Genomic DNA, 20,123 nt, shown 5'->3' on the forward strand with positions numbered 1-20,123 from the left:
CAGCAGCCCCAAAGGAAAGGCTGCTCTCCTGTGGCTGGCAGCCAGCTGCCTGGGAGGCAGCTCCATCCCACTCCCCCTGCCCATTTCCAGGGCACGGGGCTGTCTGCAGCTCCACGCTGCTGCAGACACCAGAGGCATTAACAAGAAATGGCTCTTCCGCATAGAAACCGCTGTGGCAGCGTAATCTTTGTCCGGGGCTGTTCAGGCAGCAGTCTGAGCTGCCCTAATGGGAATAAAACATACATTGGAGCAGTGCTGGAGAGCTGCACGGATATGGTCTGTTGATAGCTGAAGGTGGGGCTGAGCTGGGACAAACCAGTGCATCCACGCTATCCTGGAAAACTGGAAAAGAGGTTGGGACTGGAAAGCAGCAGCAGCAGTAAGGAGCAGAGGTACTCCGTGTGCTCTTTGGTTTTGTCCTGGGCAAGTAAAGGCAGCAGCAGCTTTTAAAAGGACATTGTGTTGGTGGTGAGGTGGAAAAGTCCCTTTTTCAGAAATGTATACTACAAGTTCTCCCAGCATAAATATCACCAGATGAAGTTTGTTGTATTTTGTTTTGTTTGTTGTATTCCTTTTGAATGGGTTTGTCAGCATTGTGACCTGTAGTCTTACAAAGATGTTTATATCGCTGGAGCATATGCTGGAATCTCTTTCCAAAAGCTTGGATCTGCTGAAACTTACCTGTATTGTGGAAATTTCAACTTCAGTGAGTTCCTCAGCGTGAGCATGTGGGACCTGTGGCTATAATGCACTTCCAGCTGAGGGGCAGGGCAGTGCTTCCTGATGAGAAATTTCCACTGTGTCTCCTGTGGGTGAGCCTGTGCATGTGTCATCATGTGCTCCCTGACAGAAGAGAAGCCTGGTTCTGTAGTCTCCATTTTTTTAGATGGAAATAGAAATTATTAATTATTTCTTGGAGAGAATTCTTTCAGTAAGTCCTACAAGAAGCAGGATTATTTATGGGTGTGTTTTTGTGGTTTTTTTTTGTTTTTTTTTTTCCAATCAAGAGTAGGAGAGGTTAAGGAAAAAGCCTCTCAACTTTCCCAAAATAAGATCAGAATTAGAACAAGTCAAGAATGTGTTAAATTTGTTCTGTAGCCATGCTCTAGCTGTTAGAGATCACAGGGGCATAGAATTGTGGTAGTTTGAAAAGTTGTCAGCAAACAGGGAAATTAATGTAACTCTCCTACTTCAAACAAAATACCAGCTTCTTTTGTCAGGGACTTCACAAAAATCACTGCTTTTTTAACATAAGCCTGCTATAAGACAGATTTTAATGCAGCAGGAGCAGGTATGCTCAGATTTAGAAATGGATGAGGTGAAAGAGTATTAGAGGGTAAACTGTTGTTCTTGTAAATAGACAGGAAATAACATACTGAAGTATGATAGTGTTCCAGGGTATTCTGATACACAGCTACACAGCTCTGAGGAAAAAGCTGGTAATATAACTCAAGAAAGAAATTGGGAATTATTGTGATTGTCTCTCAGAGACAATTTTCAGATGACCTGAAGGTTTATTTGTGGCACCTTCTCTTCCCAGTCCTATAGTTCAGCTGTCAACCTTTTTATCTGAATAGAGTGGTTGGTGAGATGGGAGCTGTTAGAGAGGAAGCATGGCAGAATAATCTGGAAGGGATGACTGCACCTGTATCAGCTCTATACCAAAGGTCAGGACAGTTGCCCAAAAGCATAGCTGCAGAGGTTTGGGAAGAGGTAAAAGTGGCAGAGTAATTTGCAGGGACGGTATTTTGTATAATTTCAGCAAAATCTACAAGTCTCTTGCCGGATGGAATTAGAGCTGTAGTACTCATTCAGTGTTTGGTGGTAACTTGTTAGATCTGGATGGAAAGTATGCCTTGTTTTTAGAATTAAATTCTCAATTTTTTCCATCACAATTTTCAGTCTTCCTTCTGCTGGCTTTGGTATTACACTGCATGTAAGCTTTTCTGCCATCATCATTGCTACCACCGAGTTGGAAGGAACTGACTCCTCCTGTTTGTTCAGCCAGCTGTGCTCATAAAGGACTTTGATTCTAGCCCAGATGCTGAAGAAGGCAGTTCTGTTCATGGGTCAGCTCCCTCAGCACAGTAGTCTGCGGGGGAACTTGTCCTTTGGTATCTTATGCTTGAGTTGTCTTATTTGGCATGTGGAGAGAGGACAGTGGCATCTCAGACCTGTCCTCTCCTTAGTGCTCCTGCCGCGTCTGCATTGAGGTTACGCGGTGGGAACTCTGAAATGGGAACTGGATCAGCTGAGGCCAGTCCTTCTGGAGAAAGCAGGATCCCAAGGTGTGTAAAAGTCATGCAAGCACTGATAGCCTGAAGAGCCTGTCTTGTTGTGGTTCTGCTCTTTGTTGTGTAGTGTGGTGTAGTTCAATTACAAGATTTAGGTCACCAGTTCTACTAGGAGCTAGAGGAGTTTCCCAAGGATAGTAAAGGATGGGATCTAAAAAATGTTTTGAGGCTCAACTTAAATGCTTGTGGTATTGGAGTCAAGAAGTGTTCTGCTTTGCACTAGTGTTCACAAAAAATGTGTTTCTTTCTGTTTATCAGGCCTTTCAAGCCTTCGTGTTCTATAAACCACATGTCTACCAAATCCAATTATTAATGGCTCATTTTTTTCATAACTTGATAGCTCAATACAAGGAATGTATGGGATGCCTGGGACAAACGAGGTCCCTTACAGCAGCTGCACATTGTACTTTCCTGCCCTTTTCCTAGCACCTGCAGCTTTATATTCCTTAGTTTGTGCTTGTTTCACTGTGAACAGAGGCTCATATTCAGGAGCTTGCTGTTCAGCATGGCTTTCCAGGAGAAATGTGAACGTGATGAGCGTCCCTGACCTTTTTGTCCTTGGCCATAAAAATCTTTCCATTGTATGCAGCTGCATGTACAGCAGGTTGGTGTTTGCCTCCTTGGAACACGTTAGGGATTAACCTTTTGCAAAAGCAAATTGCAGACAGCAGACAGCAATTGCAACCTGCCCACCACTGCACCCTCTCACCTCCCTCCTTCATGAGGCAGACATTTGCCTCTGGCTTGGGACTCCAAGCAAATAAAAAAATCTGTCTTGCCCCAGTGAAAGGAGAACTTTAATGAGGTTCTTGGAGACCTTTTGCACTCTGCCTTGAAATGTAAATTTACGCAGGGATGGAGATTATTTTGGAAGAGAGGGAGCAAGAAAGTGATGCCTTTGTCACAAAGATGGAGAAGGCAGCCTGGTGGCTATGTTAAAATGCCTGTGCCTTTAATTAATATTGACCGAGTCTGCTCAGAAGAGAATGCTTATATTATGTGCTGTGGCTGAGGGGATGTTGAAATACAGGCAGGAATTATCAGACAGGTTTCTTTCAGGGCTGTCGTCACTGTTGTGTTTCTCTTTGGCTTTTAAATCCTTTCCTTGTTTGTTAAAAGAACAACTGACAGACCACCTTTCCTGGTGATAGCTTATTTTACAGTCTTGGGACCTAGCTTTCCCTTCCCAGCTGAAGAACTTTGGAAAAATGTAAGAGATGGATGACTGTAAGAATAACAAAGTTAAATTAGTTGAAAATAAACATTTTGCAGTATGCTAAATACTGTCTTGTGGGCTAAGACACAGTCTCCCTTCAGTGGAGATGTATGGAAGCGTTTCTGAGGAAAACAGGACTGGGTTCCTATGGGGGAGGAGGAGAAGTGAGACCATTAGAAGCTGTTAACTGCCCAAAGGTGCTTTGGGCAGGTAAGTGCAGATAATGGGGCAGAGCAGGGGGAAAGGGGCCATGCTGCAGATCACCTGCATTAGCTCTGGAGGTCAGATCTGAATGCTAGAATTGAAGGCCCAGGTGCTGCAATTTTGGCTCCTGTGGCTGCAGGTGACCTCCAAAGAAATGCCCCCCAAAGGAGCAGCATGATAGTGCTGGCCCTGAGCTCAGCTAGCAAAAGGCACCGGTTTGGGATATTAAACAGTGTTTGTGATCATTTCCACCTCAGTGATTATGGCTTTGATTTTAGCTTGGCTATTAAGTATACATTGAGTTCAAAGCTGGGACAGCAGAAACATTTGTTTGCATAATGAACAGAAAGATCATTTGCAAACATTGAGGATTCAGATCAGCTTTCATGCTGGCAGGTAGTTGCTTGACCCAGGTCAAGAAAGTGGGCAGCATTTCATGGGCTTCAGCCCAGACTGGCCCAGCTGGCCCAGGGAGTCAGGTTCCATCTCATTTCTTGCTGCTGGGATCCTTCTGCTAAACCAAACAACACAAACACATCTGTCTGGTTCTGTACAGCAACAGACCAGAGGAATTGCTGCTGCTCTTTATGCCTTACATTTAATTCCCCACATAATGTATTTAATTGCCCATCTTAATGGTTTGTTACTAGAATTACACAATGCCATCTTGCTTATAAAATAAGCAAAATGCCACAGTTGGCAGCTAGGTCTCAGGTAATGTGTTGGCATGATGTCAAAACGACTTGGTAGCAATCAGTGTGCCCATGGACAAGGTATCAGTGTGATAATGAATGTTTAAGTGTTTACACTAGTTTTACTCTAGTCAGTAAAACAGGTGAAGATGGAGGAAAGCAGAGGAAGTGAGCAATGGAACAGGTGGTGCCTGCAGAGCTGCACTCAGACTGTGGGTGCTGCCTGCAGCCACAGGGAGCTTTGGGCATTGCCCTGACCTCACAAGACCAGATCAAGTGTTTTGTCTTACTCAGGGCTTGGGTGCTCTATTAGAAGAGGGCTGGAACACTTGCCTGATACTCTTGGTTAACTAAGAAGTACATGGAAGTGCATTTGAATTTGCCAAAGGGGTCAGGTAAAAATCATGAGTAGATTTTGTATGATGTTTTCAACAAATAACAGGTCAGGTGTTTCTCCTTTTGAAAGAACCTCATATTGCTTCTAACATTATCAAGATTGCTATTAAAATATAGCATTAAATGAACAAAGTACTTTAAATATTCTTTTATGGTGGATTTTTACTGCCCTGAAATGAGCATTTGTACTTTTGTTTTACCAAGGAAGCCAAAAAGCTTGTCATTTTCAGTCAGTGAAAGGACTGTTTGGTTTCCTTTGGCCAGCATTCCACAAACTCACTTATTCACATAGCTATAAATATCTTAATATTTTCCTATCTACATGTTTTGATATATAACAGCAGCAGCTAAAGAAAATAACTGCTTTCCCAGTCTACAGTAAACTGCTGAAAGATACTCTCACATATGTGTCTTTTCCTTTCTTTACTGAATTATATACATGTCAGAAAAAACCTGATGACAAGAAAAGTGTGTTGTCTTTGGGCCGCAGCCTGTGATGGATATACAAATAAAAAGATTTATGTGGGGATCAAAGGTATTTGTTGAGAGAGATATTTGAGAGGTGTTTGTTGTTCCATAAGCAACAGCAATGAAGGCTGAGGTCCCTGAGTGCCCAGGGACAGAGCAGACTGAACCCCCTCCCTAGGTGTGGGGTGAGTTAAGGCAATACTGACTTCACATTGTCAACCTCTTCCCCAAGTAAGAACAGGTTCACTTAGAAGCAGACCTGATTTCTGTAGCTGCCTGAACCATGTTTTCCTTCTCCCTTCCTTTCTTTGCCTGCAAATGTGTTTGTGTGTGAGGGACACAGAGCTTGAGGACCTCTCCTCAAGTCTCTCCCCTTGTATTGCTTTTCTAGGCAGGGTGACTGCCCTTCTACCTCACAGCCTCATTCAGGGAACCTGTTGCGTTGTGTTGGCTTGACTGACAGTGCATTTCAAAAAATAAAAGCATCATTCTCTGGTTTGTTACCCTTCTGTGGAGGGTTAATTCACAGATCCTGGGGCAGGCTGTTGATATCAGGCTGGAGAGAGAATGAGGGAAAAGGCATGTTGGTGCTGCTAAATGTAATCAGTAGAGCAGAGGGCTTTGCTTGGGATGGAGTCATTTGTTTTCTGTTCTTTCATATTTTTCTTAGGTAAGCAGAGGTTTGTTTCCTGACTCTTCTTCTGAAATAGCAGTTGCTAGTTTAATGAAAATGAAGCAGCAGTGTTTCAGGGACAACAGAGATCTGGTGTGTTCTTCTAATCGTTGCAGCCCCAGAGGGGATGAACAGCTACCTGGGTGGGTGTAAGGCTGGCTGGGCAAGCGTTGCTGCCACACAAAGGCTTCTGTCATTGAGGCAGAGCTGTGGCTGCTTCTGGTGCATCCCTTCCTCTTGCTCCAAGAGAGCCAGGCCCAATGGCATCTGCTGAGGCTATTAGCTGCTTAAGCCCTGGCTCTGATTTCATCTTTGTGGGGTCATTAGCAACTTGGCATCTGCTAGCAGCTAGCGTCTTCACCTTCTCATAATGGGCTTTTGTTATCATTACAGTTAGAGGGGCCTCTTGTAAAGGGGAGCTCCACATGTGCATTACAATAAATAGCTGTGTGCCAGAGCTATTCGGAGGTAGTTGTTGTCACCCTGAGAGCTGAAAGTCTGGTCTTCTCTTCCCTGTGTGATCACAACACTTGGCTTACAAGTGAATGTTACATGAAAAGTAGCATGGACTCAAGGCACAAAGTCCTGATTCAAACTCAGCTCCATCTAAGTGTTTCTAGGGGAAAGGGCTCAGGTGCTGCTTTCTGGTGCAGGGCAGTCACTAATGAAAGTGCTTCACTTGGGTAGTTTCTGCATTTCTGTCTCTGTGATTTCATCTGCCTTGATGCTCTGTTGTTGTCTGGGTTGCTATGGCTGTGCCAGCATGAGGCTGGCTCCCCTGCAAGGAGTCATGAAAAGAAGTGGCTGCCTTTCTGCTCTCCTATCAAAATATGCCAGGGGTGCTCAGCAACCTTGGAAGACCTGTGTTTGTTAATAATCCATGTCTGCAGCAGCCAGTTGTTCAGCACCTCTCCATGCCTGTTCACTGGGCTAGTTATGATGGCTGCTAATGCCTTTTGCAGGTGCTGAGAATAGAGTAGAGCTGCTGTTGTTCAGCAGCTCTTTAGAAGTAATCCCTGTGTGAGGCAGCCTTGACTATTTAAGTTGTTTTTGGGCTCTCTGTTTAGGAGTGATGTGTCCAGTGAAACAGCAATGCTGATGGCAGGCAGCAGGCTGCCTGGTTCACTTGTGACTGCACTATTTCCTTGGGGTATCACCAGCAACACAAGGTGCTATTAAAGCTGCTGGGTTTATGGAGAGAGTGGAACATCTGCTTCTTACAAAAGCTGTTGCCATAGCAGCTGTGTGCCTTAAGAATGGCTTCCTAATACAGTCGAGGTATTTAATGTATACCATAAGGGTTAAATGAAGTACAAAACAATCAGTTCAAGAGCCAACGTAGTTGGGCCTTGTGCTAAAGCATGAGCATAACTGGAATCAAGCCTTTAGGGCCAGCAGTCCTCAGCCAAGCATCTCCACACCCATCACATCAGCAGGACGTAGGCATGTCACGTTCAGAACTGCCTCCTGTAAGCTGAACTTAGATGGAAGCAGAAATGGGGATGGGGAAGCCAAGACAGAGACTGGTTTGCACATTTTTCTGCTGCACTTACAGGAGAAGATGTACTCAAAGAAATGAAGCTGGAGCTGCAAATGCAAGCCACGGCATGGTTAAATTCCTGAACTGACTTTTTTTGGTTTTTAACTCTATGTCATGTATGATTGATCTCTAATTTTCTGCCTACTGGGAGAAGGAATTTCAGTTTCAACTGTGTTTTCATTCTCCTCTTGCCACTTTAGCGTGGAAAATGGTAAAATGTCATTTGTTTGTATAAATATTTTACATTCTCATTTTTCATTTGTGTTGTCTTAAACAAATCAAAATTGCTTGGGACTGTAATAGCCTCATTTTACTGAGGCACTTTTATGAATCTGTAATGAGATTCATAAAAGTGGCTAAATGAACAGAGAAGAGGGGAAATAGGAGTTTTGTCAAACTGTTGCACATAATCCAAGTTCAGGACCAAAAATCCCAGTGGTGCTTCACTGCATTTGGAGTCCAAGGGCTGGGTGTAGTGCAGGGTTTCATTCTGACTAAAATCCTCATCAGGTTGGAAACATCATCTGTAGCTGACCAATGGGATGGAGTGCTCCTTTCTTTGTGTGCCAGCTTTGGGCTGAACACGATGAGCCCTGTCTCCTGTTAGCCCTCATTGTCTTGAACAAGACCAAACCATGCACATATTCCTAGGCCAGTTGCTTTCTTCCCCTGGTTTCTCTGCTGTAGTCAGTAGGTTTTGGAGGCCTGTCTGCAATCTTTATGACTGCACATATTTATCCAAATGCTTTAAAGCACCTGGTAGAAATTGTAGCTGCCAGTTAACGTTTGTTTTCAGTGTCTTGGACGTAGAAACGCTCTTCTCCTTCCTTCTTCTATCATTAATTTTAGCTGTGCAGGTAAAATCTGTGGTATACAGCCCCTGTGAATAGTGCCAAAGGAGAGTTGGTGTACATGGACTATGCACTGCCTGGTGCTGGTCAACAGCAGATAAATTGCTTTGCCACCATGGCCATTGAGTGACCTGGAGCCTGTGCCTCTGCAGCCTGTCCACTACAGCTTAGTTTGCACAGACCTCTTGCAAGTTTGGGCTGGGAGCTGTGAGATGAGGTACATTATTACATTTCCAGCCCCAGGCGCTCAGTCTTCACTCTCTTGATCTCACAATTTACCAACTGTGTGTTTTTCTCAAATATGTCAGAGTAAAGTAAATTTGTAATTCCATCTCATTTTTCTTTTGCAATTAAACCGCTCAAGGTTATATGTTAGCAAGTTGAATTACAGAGACAGTGTGTTGAGTTGGAAGTATCACTGTCAATAGATACTGCAGTTACTGTGCAGTAATAACATACCTGTCACATCGAGAGGTAGGGAACCATAACAGCATGGTTTAAAGCCTTTTTCGTTGTGCTCCTTCTACAAGAACTTAGTGTGACAATTACATGAATCAAAACTGAAGCAAAGTGTCTAAGGGTGTAAAACCTGGCAGACAACTTGAAATGCCATCTTGGTGTGTTTTAACATGTGCTTTACATGAACTGAAGGACTGGAAATATATCTGAAAGAATGAGCTCTGAATGAGCAGAAGAGGGAAGCTCCTTTTTAATAAATGATAGCAAAAAAATCTGCTTTTTTCCCTTCAGAGCTTTGGATGTTAGTGCTGTCTTCATAGCTGGATCCCTGCTGCCCTCTAGGAATTTTTAATGAAATATTGTCAGTAGTACCACCATACCTGTGTTGCAAGCTAGGGATTCCTTTATTAGTGTTCAATAATAATGTTATTGAAAATACTCCAGATTTCTACAGGGACTGCTGAATTATTGTATCTTACTTTTGTAAGACCTTCAGGAGTTCTGCAGAGCCTCTCCGTTACTGCGGTATTCCTCAAGGCACTGGCAAAGTAAGCAGAAAGTGACTTTAAATAAATTAATAGATAAATCAGATTTTTCATACATTCAGCAACACGCAGTTTCAGATTTCCAGTAGAGAGATGGTGTGCAGCAGATCTAACAGAAATGTAATTTCCATCATTACAAAGGTGTTCTGCCCTAAGTACCCCGTAGGAGGATATTTAGCATGGCATAGCATTGAACATAATGGCTCTGTATGTTATAATAAGATCTGGAGTCAAAGCAAACCCAAACTGGGAAGGAAGTTTAATTGCAAACTGGCATTCTGTAGCTCTGACAATTAGGGCCGGTATTGATGCCTCATCATCCTTCTTCCTCTCATAGGAGAGAATAAGTGATGTGACAACATTGTGTGGGATCCAGCCCCTGTTATGAAAATAGTGGATTAAGTAATTGTCTGTGGTTAATGAATGCAACTTGGTTAGCTAGGATTAGTCCAGAGAGAAGTGCAATGAAAATGCCTAACCCTGGGCAACAGAGTATCCTGGAAGGTCCTTTTTAAAGGATTACAAATTTCACTCTAAGAAATACACTGGAATATGTTTCAGGGATAAATACTCAACAAGTTAAGAAAATGCTGTAATTAATACTTAAGAAGGGGAAGAAACTCCACCGTGGTTGATGTGAGTCTTAGAGGCACAGAGTATCAAATATAAGACTTGAGTATCCTGAATTTCCTGCCCAGAAATGGCACGTGGACAGCAGAGCACAGCCTGCAAGGCCCATTCTGCCTTTACATCCTGGCTTCTCAGGGCAGCAGGAGACAGTGGGGGGATCACAAGGCAGAGTTTGTGTGCTGCAAAGATGAGGGATGGATCAGTTGCCTGGTCTCCAGCCCTGTTTTCTCAGGATTCATGCACTGAAATAAGCTCATTGGGTACACAGGTGCTTCTCAGCAGCAGGAGGGTTTTCTGGAGCAGGTCCTGACACAGTGTGCACGTTGAGTGGAACTGCAAGAGCTGCCTGCAGTCTTGCCTTTCATAGTTAATTTCATTTTTACAGGTGGCTGAAAACAAAAAATCTGTTCATCTTTTATGAAGATCAAATGAGGAGGACTGCAGTCTCTTCCATAAAATTGAAAATGAATGATTTTTTGAGTAATTTGTTTTGTTCTAGTATATTCAGTTGTGCATTCTTTCATGACATGATTACTGTTGATACCAGTAGTTGTTTGAGAAATAAACAGGAGTGAGATTTGCATTTTTATCATAAGTTAAAAATCAGCATGCAAAAGCCTACTATGAATATGTTTGGACAAGTTTAACCCTACTGTTCTCAGTGGAAATACTCCAAATTTGAACTTCATATTGGGGTTAGATTTGGCTGGTTACTTCTTGTGTAGTCTCATAATACATCTGTCATCCTATGCAATACAGAAGAAGTCTTGATGCAGAAACACATTTCTATTTATATGTTCTAATCAATGAAACAGTGATGTCTGAGGTGAAATAAGCAGCTTAAAGTCAAGGCTGGTGGAAGCTAATACAAATCCCTGTAGTGAAATTAGGGATTTAATTTGCTATGGACTGATTTACAGGAGGGAAAATACATCACCTACCCGGAGTTGGTAAGACACATAATGGATTTATGCTTATTGCTGCTAATGGATGTCCTGAAAACTCTGTGACTTGCTTCTGGCTCCTGCAGTCTAGAACACAAGGTTTTTAGAGAGGGAATTTATTTGTTCAGAAGCAGATTCGTTCCCAGCACCTCTTTGAGCAGCTGGGACAAATTTTTGGCAAGTCTCAAATTGAGGAAGGAGCACCCTGGGCAGCCTCTGTGAGCAGAGCATGGTGTGGGGTCTGGGTCACAGGGTCACTGCAGCCACTGACCCCGTGGCTGTGGTGAGGTCTGTGCCCCACTGGTTATCACCGTTGTTTCTGGGTAATACTTTGGGATTTCTGTCCCCAATTCCCCACGTTGCAATGTAGCATTGCTGCAGTCTCTGGTTCCTGGGGGTGTAGAATTAGTTTATTTAAACTTGAAATAACCCCATGGTATTTCACAAAGCTCAGTGGTTGTCCACCCAGACATGTTCTCTGTGCCCAGTTTTCTGTTCACAGACTTCATAAGCATCACTTGGGACCTGCCCTTCCTCTGCCTTTGAGGCTGTGGATGCTGCTACCGGGTCTCACACACTTGGCTAGTGATTTTGGAAATCTCAGGTGCTTCCTGTGTCCTCCCACTGCTGTGTTTCAGTCCTGGCTGTGTTTTCAAGGGGAGTGCAAGGACCTAGGTCTGGTTAAGGGCACAGAAACAAATCTCAGTCCACTGCTGCTGAGCAGGTACAGCCTGCTGGAGTCCTTAAGTCTGTCCTTCAGGAAGCACTGGGGTCTAAATGCCGTTTATTCCTGGTGCACAAGGAGCCAGATTCTTATCTTCCTGTGGCACATACCTGAGGCCTTTGTTCTCACAGAAGAAATTCATGCTGCTCCTGATAAGTGTGGCTCCCTCCTGTTGTGTGGCCAGTGCACCCCACCAGCCAGGGGGGGAGTCAGGAGCTGTGTTGATTCCCTAGCTCAGCTTTCCTGTTGAAACTGGATCCTGAAGCTGGGAATGGAATGGAGTTTCCCACTAAGCAACTGAGCTTGAAATGCCTCCACTGCTACCCACTCAGGGAGACTTGGAGAGCTGCTGAGTCAGTTCTTTGCCATTCTTTTTAGGAGTCTGTAATTTCATTAATACCTCTCATGGAGGAGTTATGTTTTGAATTTACTTGGAATTCCTGTTGTTGTTGGAGACATTTTGTTTCTATTTTATGAATCAGATAATTGTTCACTTTGAATTTCATGCACAGACTGTTTGTGTATGGTGTGTTTACAGTATTTTCAGCACAGGATTTAGGCTGAGAACAGCTTCATGACCACATGTAAATGCAGTTCTTTCAGAAGGCAGTGTTTTTATATCAGTAACCATCATATGTGCCTTGAAAACTGGTATGTCAGTAAATATCTGTTCTTGTGGTAGGCCAGTGAAAAGTCTGTGCTTACTTAATAGGGGTAAATTCTTGTTTTGCTCTCTGTAACCTCACAGACCACTCATGGAGCTTATTTTGATCAGCAGTTGAAGTAGCTCCTTCTTTTCCAAGTCATCACAAACAATGAAATATTCACAATAAAATATTCATTAAATATCTGATTATCTTGGATCATTTGCAGATCACGTGATAGAAAAAGTATTGAAATTGTGTGTAGTAAAGGCTGTATTGCACATCGCTATAGCAGCCTTTTTTTTCCCAATGCACTGAGCTTCTGGTAGTGCCATGGGGAAAACTGTACTGCCTATTGCAGTGTGTACATGCAGGGTATGGAAAGGACAATGCATGTCTTGGGTAAATGTACCCAAGTGTCATCACCAGGTGGACAGGATGGCAATAGACTTATTCATCACACTGTCATCTGAAATTTTATGAAGCTAATTTTCTATGGTTCGGTGAGTCTTTCATAAATTTCTAATGCAATGAAGCTTCTGGGTCCTGGCATCCACAAATGACAAAGTAAATTACTGGTTCCCAAAACCTGGCTGTGACACTTGTCTATTTTTCCAGTATCTCTTCCAGAAACAACTCCGTGAACAATTTTTGCTTTATGGAGTCCATGGGTAGGATCAGGAACTCCTTTGTATTTAAATTAACATTTCAGGGACTAAAGACAGAGGGTTTGGGTATAGAAAACATGTTTGCTTCTTTTTTAAATAAAGTGTCTCTACACTTGCCCAGGTGAGAAAATGCAGGATTTTCTTTCAGAACCTGAGCGTTCTTCCTCCCTTTCCTGAATGCAACCTGGGAACAATTTCAGTGTGGTTTGTCCTCAGAGAGGATTTGCTTTTTAAACTGGTTGGCTCATGCAAATCCCTCAGTCTCCCTCAACTTGCTCCTTTCTACAGTAAGGATTTTTGGCTTTCACCAGATACTGTATGCACTGGGATAACTTCTTTGGATAGCATTTCATTCCTTTAAAAAAAAAAAACCCAAATGCACGCACACCAACAAAATACCCAGCGAAGACATTTTTAGATGACAGCTACATTTCAGTTCCCAGATGTATACCATAATTCCAGAATGAAATTCCACATTCCACTCAGCTGAAGTGCTTCACCTCACCCTCTCACTGCAGAGAATATTCGACCACTATAGTTCGTGATGCAGGTGACACCAACCTGCCAGTTTCTTTCTAGCCCTCGATACTGGGGTAGGATTAGCAGTTTATCCCAAGTGTAGTCTAAAAGCATAACTCTTCTCTAATGGAATTGCATGTTGGTAGCCCAGCACTGGAATCAGACACTGAATTCTAAGGCTGGAAAGGCAAGTGACCCTAGTATCAAGATGGCATGCAGGCAGCTGATTTGAGGATGCAGCCACCACCTTTTATGAATTAACTCTTGCAAAGTTACTCTTGTGAATTTACTCTTGGATTGTTTTTTCTGTGTGTAGGCAAGATTCTCCTGTGTGCAGTGAAGGTACTTCTGTCTCGCCATGTTAAGTGTCCTTCCAACTAATCAGGTACTCATGCTGGCAATGAGATAAGATGTGATTTTGTTTTGACTGCCTCCAAGGTCAGAGCTGTTGTTTGCACGGCTTCAAGCAGATTTGGTAGGCTGCTGATATCCGTGTCTGTCTTCTTTTGATGATAAGCCTCCTTTGTCCCTTGGAGGGAGGGGAGGAATGGAGAGGCCAACTGCAAAGAAGCATGTGTTTTGCAAGGCACTACAGGTGAATTCTGTGGATATCAGAGCAAAAAGCTGTGGAGCTGCCTGGAAGGTTGCTTCTGACCGAAGCTGTAGGCAGCACACAGTAGTAGTGCATTTTGAGCAGTGTTCCCCTGTCCCTGTGTGTTAAACAGCCAAGGGTCTTTGTGAGAGCTACACATCCACATTGGACATGAGCAAGGGCCAAGGTGAGCTGTTGGCAAGGTATGCAGAGCTTCCTGTGGTGTTCTGGAGTTGTGGTAAGCCATGCTGTGATGGTGGTGGGAAGTGCTGGGAGCAGCCCATCTGCTGGACAGAGCCAAGTTCTGCTGCTGACCCTGGCAAGTGACAACAGGCAGTCTGTTCCAGGGCTGAGCTAGCACAGGTGACACGTCTGTGTCCTCTGCAGTAGGGTGGGTAGCAGTAAAAGGGCTCTCTTGTGCACACCACTACACCTTAACTGAGCTGGGTGAGCACAGCCTGCTCTAGCATGGCTCTGAAGTGCTCTGCAGCAATGTCATGCTGTGATTTCTTTTTCAGTGCCTTTAGAGAGAGGCCACATGCACGAAAGTCAGCTGGGAATTACCATCTCCTGGAGGTGTGGGGCTGGCTCTTCCTGCAGCAGTGTCTGAGGGAAATCTAACAGTCACCAGCCTCTGACACAGCAGGTTTGGTGCCCAGCTCTGGGTTTTTCCCAGTTGTATGCTTAAATACTAACGGGAACTCAAGTGGTTCTGTTGCCATCTCTTGAGAACAGACATGCTGTCTGGGAGGTTCAGTTTTGTTTGCTAGGGTCCCAGAGAAATTCAGTTTGCTTTGTAAACAAACTCTTGTTCAGAGGTTTTACCGAGGCAGCGTGCAGCTGCTTCCATAGGCTTGAAGCCTTATTTTAAAGCTTAGCAAAAGCAAATAAATGGACGTGTTGGTCAGACATGCCTGTGTTGCAGCTGCCCCACACCAGCAGACAGCAAGGTGGAATATTTCATTCAGGCTTGTATGTATACAGAATTTGCTGAATTGCTGAGGCTAATGTGACCATAGCACATTGGGATGTGCAGTGGCAGTATGCTGGTGTGTAGGTGGTAGCGTTGTACCTTTTACAGTGAGGTGGCACATTATTTTTATAGAAATTTTATATGTATATTTATAACTGGCCCAGTTCCCTGATGAGCAGATCTCTTCCTGAGCTGGTGTGTTTTATGGAGCTGTAAGGGAAGCTTTTTGTGCTGCTGTCAGGAGGGGATTGCTAGAAGGAGATACTCCTCTCCAGTTTCAGGATGGTACCTCTCTCCTCACTCTCCTGATGGAATATGAGTGGGCTGTGTGCATCTCTTGGTCCTTCTGTGAGATGTGGGGTTTTGTCATGTCATAGGAGGTTGAATGAAGCTATTCCATGTGTGCTGCAGTTGGTTGTTAGATTTTAATGTGCTTTCAGCCTGGGAAAAGTAATACACTAGCAAAGTTAAAGGAAAGGAATATTGCAAATGGTCGGGTTTATAGGATAACTGAGGTAAACAGAGCAAAGCCAGTTTTTATTGTTGGCTGGCTGTTCACATGTATGTATCTGGAGGGTTGATTCATTCTGGAGTGGTTGGAGAATCCCAGGTGCTTTAGATATCTGGAGCCTAAACAAAGTGTCTAAGTCCTGCTGTCACCCACCCCTCCCTTAGCATTTCCAGATGTGTGTCCTTGTCCAGTAAAGCCTCCTTGGAGCTGAAACTTGCATCCCCATTATCCCATTCTCAGAGGTCACTCCTGAGATCCTATCTTAGCACAAACACAGTCTTTTGTGGCCTCTCTCCACAAGTAATAACCTCGTGTTTTATGAGTTACTTCTTCAGATCTATGAGGCCCGGAGAATTAATCACATTAAAAAAAAAAAAAAAAAAAGGCAAAAAAATGCTGGCTCTACCTTGTATAGTAAGAAGGCCTCTCTTCTAATCATGGAAATACCATTCCCCATGTTAGCTAAGAGTTTAATTTTTTCCTGAGCACTTGGGCTTCAGGAGCATCATGTGGTAGGAGACTTTCTCTTATTTATGGCAATCTTTGCTTTGGAAGCCTCCAGTTTTGATGTCTGGATGAATGTGTCAGGATTTCACCCCCCAAACAGAGATCCATTCCTGTGCAGATAAACACCTTCATTTCATTACTGCATACTGGAGCAGAGCTGTTGGATGTTATACCAGGGTCCTGCTGAGAAGCAGTTACTAAAAGAATTAACCTTTCAGTGACCCAGCCTCTGTGGCAACAAATCTGTCTCCCAGACCTAGGAGTGTGATGTATATTTTAGTACAGTCATGGAAGTTGCCCTAGAAGGTCAAGAGCAGAGATCTGTGAGCTTAGTTACATGGCTAAGCAAAATCTATTTTAGGGAGAAAAGCTATTAAACTGCAGAAATCTTATTAGCAGTCCTAAATGGTGGACTCTGCCATTAGTTTCTTGAATTGCAATCTTGGTATGTTTGAGTTCTTGAGATTTATTTGAGGCATTCTTCTGAGAATTGTGCCTGCATGGTAGGAATGCATAGTGACATTTAGTTTAATAAATTGATTCATTACCTCTAGATTTGTTTACCACTCTAATTGTATCATTATATTTCCACTATCGTTTTGAATTAACTTACACTGTCCCCTCAGATCGTGCTGCCACTTTCATTTTCTCTTCCAAGGGATGTTGTCTCCTTTATAATTATTTTATCAGCACTTAAACAGTGGTTTATGCCAGAATAATAAGCAGAGTAAGGCAGAAGCATTGTCCCCATTTAAAGTATCTGAAGGTCAGAAAAATGGCACAACTTCCCCGAGATTCCTGAGTAAGTAGCAAAGAGCTCTGTGACTGTGGAAAACAGGTTTTGCTCTTTTGTCCTGTGGCTGATTATTGGAATATTCACATGGCAATTCAGGCCTACCCAGCATAACTACTACAGCAGCTGATTATGGGGGAAAAGGACAACCTGGCCACTGGGGCACAGGACTGAATCTGTGAGCCTTTGGGACTGTGTTAATCCATTTGTTGATCTGTCAGTGTCCTCCCAGCTGGAACAGAAGTTATTTCTGTAAGTAGTCCAGGCCCCTAAGAAGGAAGGCTCATGGATTACTGCTGCCAGATGCCTTTCATGGCATTGATAGTTAATCCTTCATTAGAAGAGAAATCATCATGTTCTTTTATGTAAATGAAGTTTATTTACTCTGTGCATATCAGTTAGAGAACAGATGAATCTGAATGTCGAAAGGGCCATTTCCCCACTCAGTCTCTATCCAAGGGCTAAAACCTAATTCACTGGGAGTGACTCTGCATGAGAAGTGAGTCTAGTCAGATGCTGTAAAGAGAGAAATCACAGCAGAAAATGCTCTCCCCTGCCACAGCAGACTCAGGCAAGAGCTCCATCCTACAACCGGTGAGTGCTGCATTTCTCGGAGCCTGAGTAGCCTGAATACAGGAATGACTTTTCCTTAAGTGTTGTCCCTGAAGTGCCACATGGGTGTACCCAGGTGAGGTTTTGCTTGGCTCACTCAGGTGTGACTTAGCAGCCTGGCCACAGCCAGCACAACTCTCATTACAACCTGGTTCTTGTATTATGGACCCTGCTTCCCAGGTGGGGATTTTTAACCTCATTTGAGTCACTTCTTCTCTTAGTCATGTCACTTCTTTCTCCGTCTGTGGGTACTGTAGCAGCTCCGGGTGGAGAAATGTGGCTTTTTTGTCTTTTTTAGCAGAGTGTCCTTTGGTCATTCAGTTCAGTTTTCATGCCATTAATTTCAAACAACCCTTTTCTGCTCAAAAAAATCCCTAGCTACTGGGCTGCCAAGGATAAGGACCTTTCAGTGCTGTGTACTCACAGAATATTTTGCAGTGCTAGGCATCAGCTGATGTTGTATTTAATATGTAAGGAACATGATGAGATTAACTAGATGTGACCATCTGTCAATCTGCAGAAATTAAGTTGTAGTAAGTTTTAGTCTCTTTCCCTGTTTAACTAGCCATAATCAACTTGAGTTTTTCTTTTTGTAAGATTCTATTATGGAATGAAAGGTTCTGTGAATTCTGTGCTTTCAACTTCAGAATGTAGCATGTGTGATGGAAAGTGTATTCCTGTTCAGTTTGTGATCAATAAGTGTTTTTACAGTAGAATAATCACAGGAGGCAACACAGAGAACAGAGTTCCAGGGAATTTGCTTAAATCCTTGAACATTCAAAGTGACTTTGTATCCAATTTACGTTCTTGACAGTTTGGAAAGTGACAGGGGAAGTACGTTTGCAAAGGATCACAGAGGTATTTTGAAGAGGAATTCTTTGAAAGGAATTGAAATTTGCTGTGCAGGCACCAACACATGGTTGGGTCTCATCTAAGCATCGTCTTTCAAGTATTTTCCTTTGCTCTCCTTCATTTTTCATTTTGAAAACTTAAGCAGATGCTGGTACCTAGGAAAGCACTTCTGTATCCCCCAGCACTGGCTGAGCAGCCCTTCAGAGAAATTTTTGATGAGACTGGTTGCACTCCATGTCTGTGGAGAAACATGGGGCCCCCCAATCCACAGCCATTCCTATAGACTAAGGCTGTTCTAAGGCTGCTGTATGCCTGTTGTTGCCTTTTGGGCAAGGTGGAATTAGAACTGGAATTCAGCTCTGTGTGATTGCATAAAACAGCAGCACACTAACTAACAGCAGCCATTCCTTCATTTCTGGAGAGGCAACTTCAAGGGGGAAGTGGTTTTGGATGGGGGCCTAATTGCTTTGTGTCTGATAGATTGACCACAAAATTTGAGGTGGTGGCACATGGGAAAAGCGACTCCCAGCAACTTGCAGTAATGTGGGGGACTTCTCTTTGCCTGGCAGCAACATAAAATACTTGAAGAAATAAAGTGCTGTGTCAGGCTTACCTAGGATTTCTGCTCAGCTCTTGGGAGTGCAACTGTGCCTCTAGTGGGGCTGTGCCACCTAAAACCATCCTGTTTTTAGGGCAGTCTCCCTCTCTCTCCATGCTGAGTGCCTGCGTACACTCCAGAGGGACTCAGCAGTTCAGCTTAGATAAGTATCAGAGTCTGTGTCCCTGTCAGAGGACTTAATGTTGGAAACCTTACAAGAGCTGGTTCTCACCCAGATTTTGTGCTAATCGCCAGTTCTAGCTGTGCCACTGATACTGAGAGTCTTTCTAAGATACCAGAGTCACCTTTCCAAAAAACCACTCAGGATTTGGCAACTTTCATGTACAACATGATATGAGATCCTACAGTTCTCTCTATATTTTGAATAGGTGATGAATCTTGGTGATGCATTTGGTAATCTTACTGGCAAATATTTCTCTCTTATTGACTTATATCTTAACATACTTTTTTTTTGTTTTGGTTTTTTTGTTCCTGTTCTTTTAAAATATCTTCTGCCATATATGCTGTGTGGTTTAGGGACAGTTGCTTGCTATGTCCATGCTCAGCACACTTAACAAAAAAATACCTTCCATGTAGAAATAACATCCTCAATGAATGGTAACCTGTCAGTGAATGAATTACCTTTCTTTTGAATGTTTAAACTTAGTCTAACCATAAGGCAGAATTTTAAAGAATCTGCCATAACTTGGCATTCAACAGTTTTGTAGATTCTAACATAGCTAGAGAATCTTGTTAAACTTCTATACAAAGAGTGAAATCTCTTTGTATAACTCTTAGCTAATATTAGCATGCTCTTCTGTTGTTCTGTGAGGACATCAGAAAGTTGTAGCAGCTTCTGTAGAGTGGCCTCAGTTTACAGCAGACATGGTGGTTATGAGCAGTAAACTTTTCAAAGCAGAGCTGATCATAGTTAAATTCCTGTCTCCTCTTTTATCAGAAGTAGGTATTTATATGTCATTGTTAGGTCCTTATCCTAAGCTTATTAACTTCCTCTGGGTTAAGGCTCTGTGTTTCATGAGAGGGCAGTGATTACCTGGAGGATAGATGCTGTCTCTTCAGTATTAGCTAATGTCTGCTGAGTGGGTGGCTTTGTTGATTAATGGATTGTTGTCGTCCACGTTGTCAGTGATGGATTTTTTGTTGCCTTCCCATTATCAGACTTGGAATCCCTTCGCTGATGCACAGAAATTTGCCAAT

At 43.2% G+C, this 20,123-nt stretch overlaps 1 protein-coding gene across 8 annotated transcripts in view; it reads left to right on the plus strand.

Moving 5' to 3' along the window:
• Positions 1 to 20,123, plus strand: part of ARHGAP24 (Rho GTPase activating protein 24) — a 183,510-nt gene that overhangs the window by 122,925 nt on the left and 40,462 nt on the right. The window contains exon 1 of one of the 8 annotated variants that reach the window (XM_053941795.1): positions 4,748 to 4,801. The exons of 6 other annotated variants lie outside the window; for them this stretch is intronic. In XM_053941795.1, the coding sequence (XP_053797770.1) occupies positions 4,768 to 4,801 (34 nt within the window). In that variant the 5' untranslated portion in view covers positions 4,748 to 4,767. Of the gene's footprint in view, positions 1 to 4,747; positions 4,802 to 15,476; positions 15,548 to 20,123 lie in introns of those variants that run through there. One more of the 8 variants, XM_053941797.1, reaches the window with a different exon arrangement.

Source organism: Vidua chalybeata, chromosome 4, assembly GCF_026979565.1.
Source record: "Vidua chalybeata isolate OUT-0048 chromosome 4, bVidCha1 merged haplotype, whole genome shotgun sequence".
Lineage (NCBI taxonomy): Eukaryota > Metazoa > Chordata > Aves > Passeriformes > Viduidae > Vidua > Vidua chalybeata.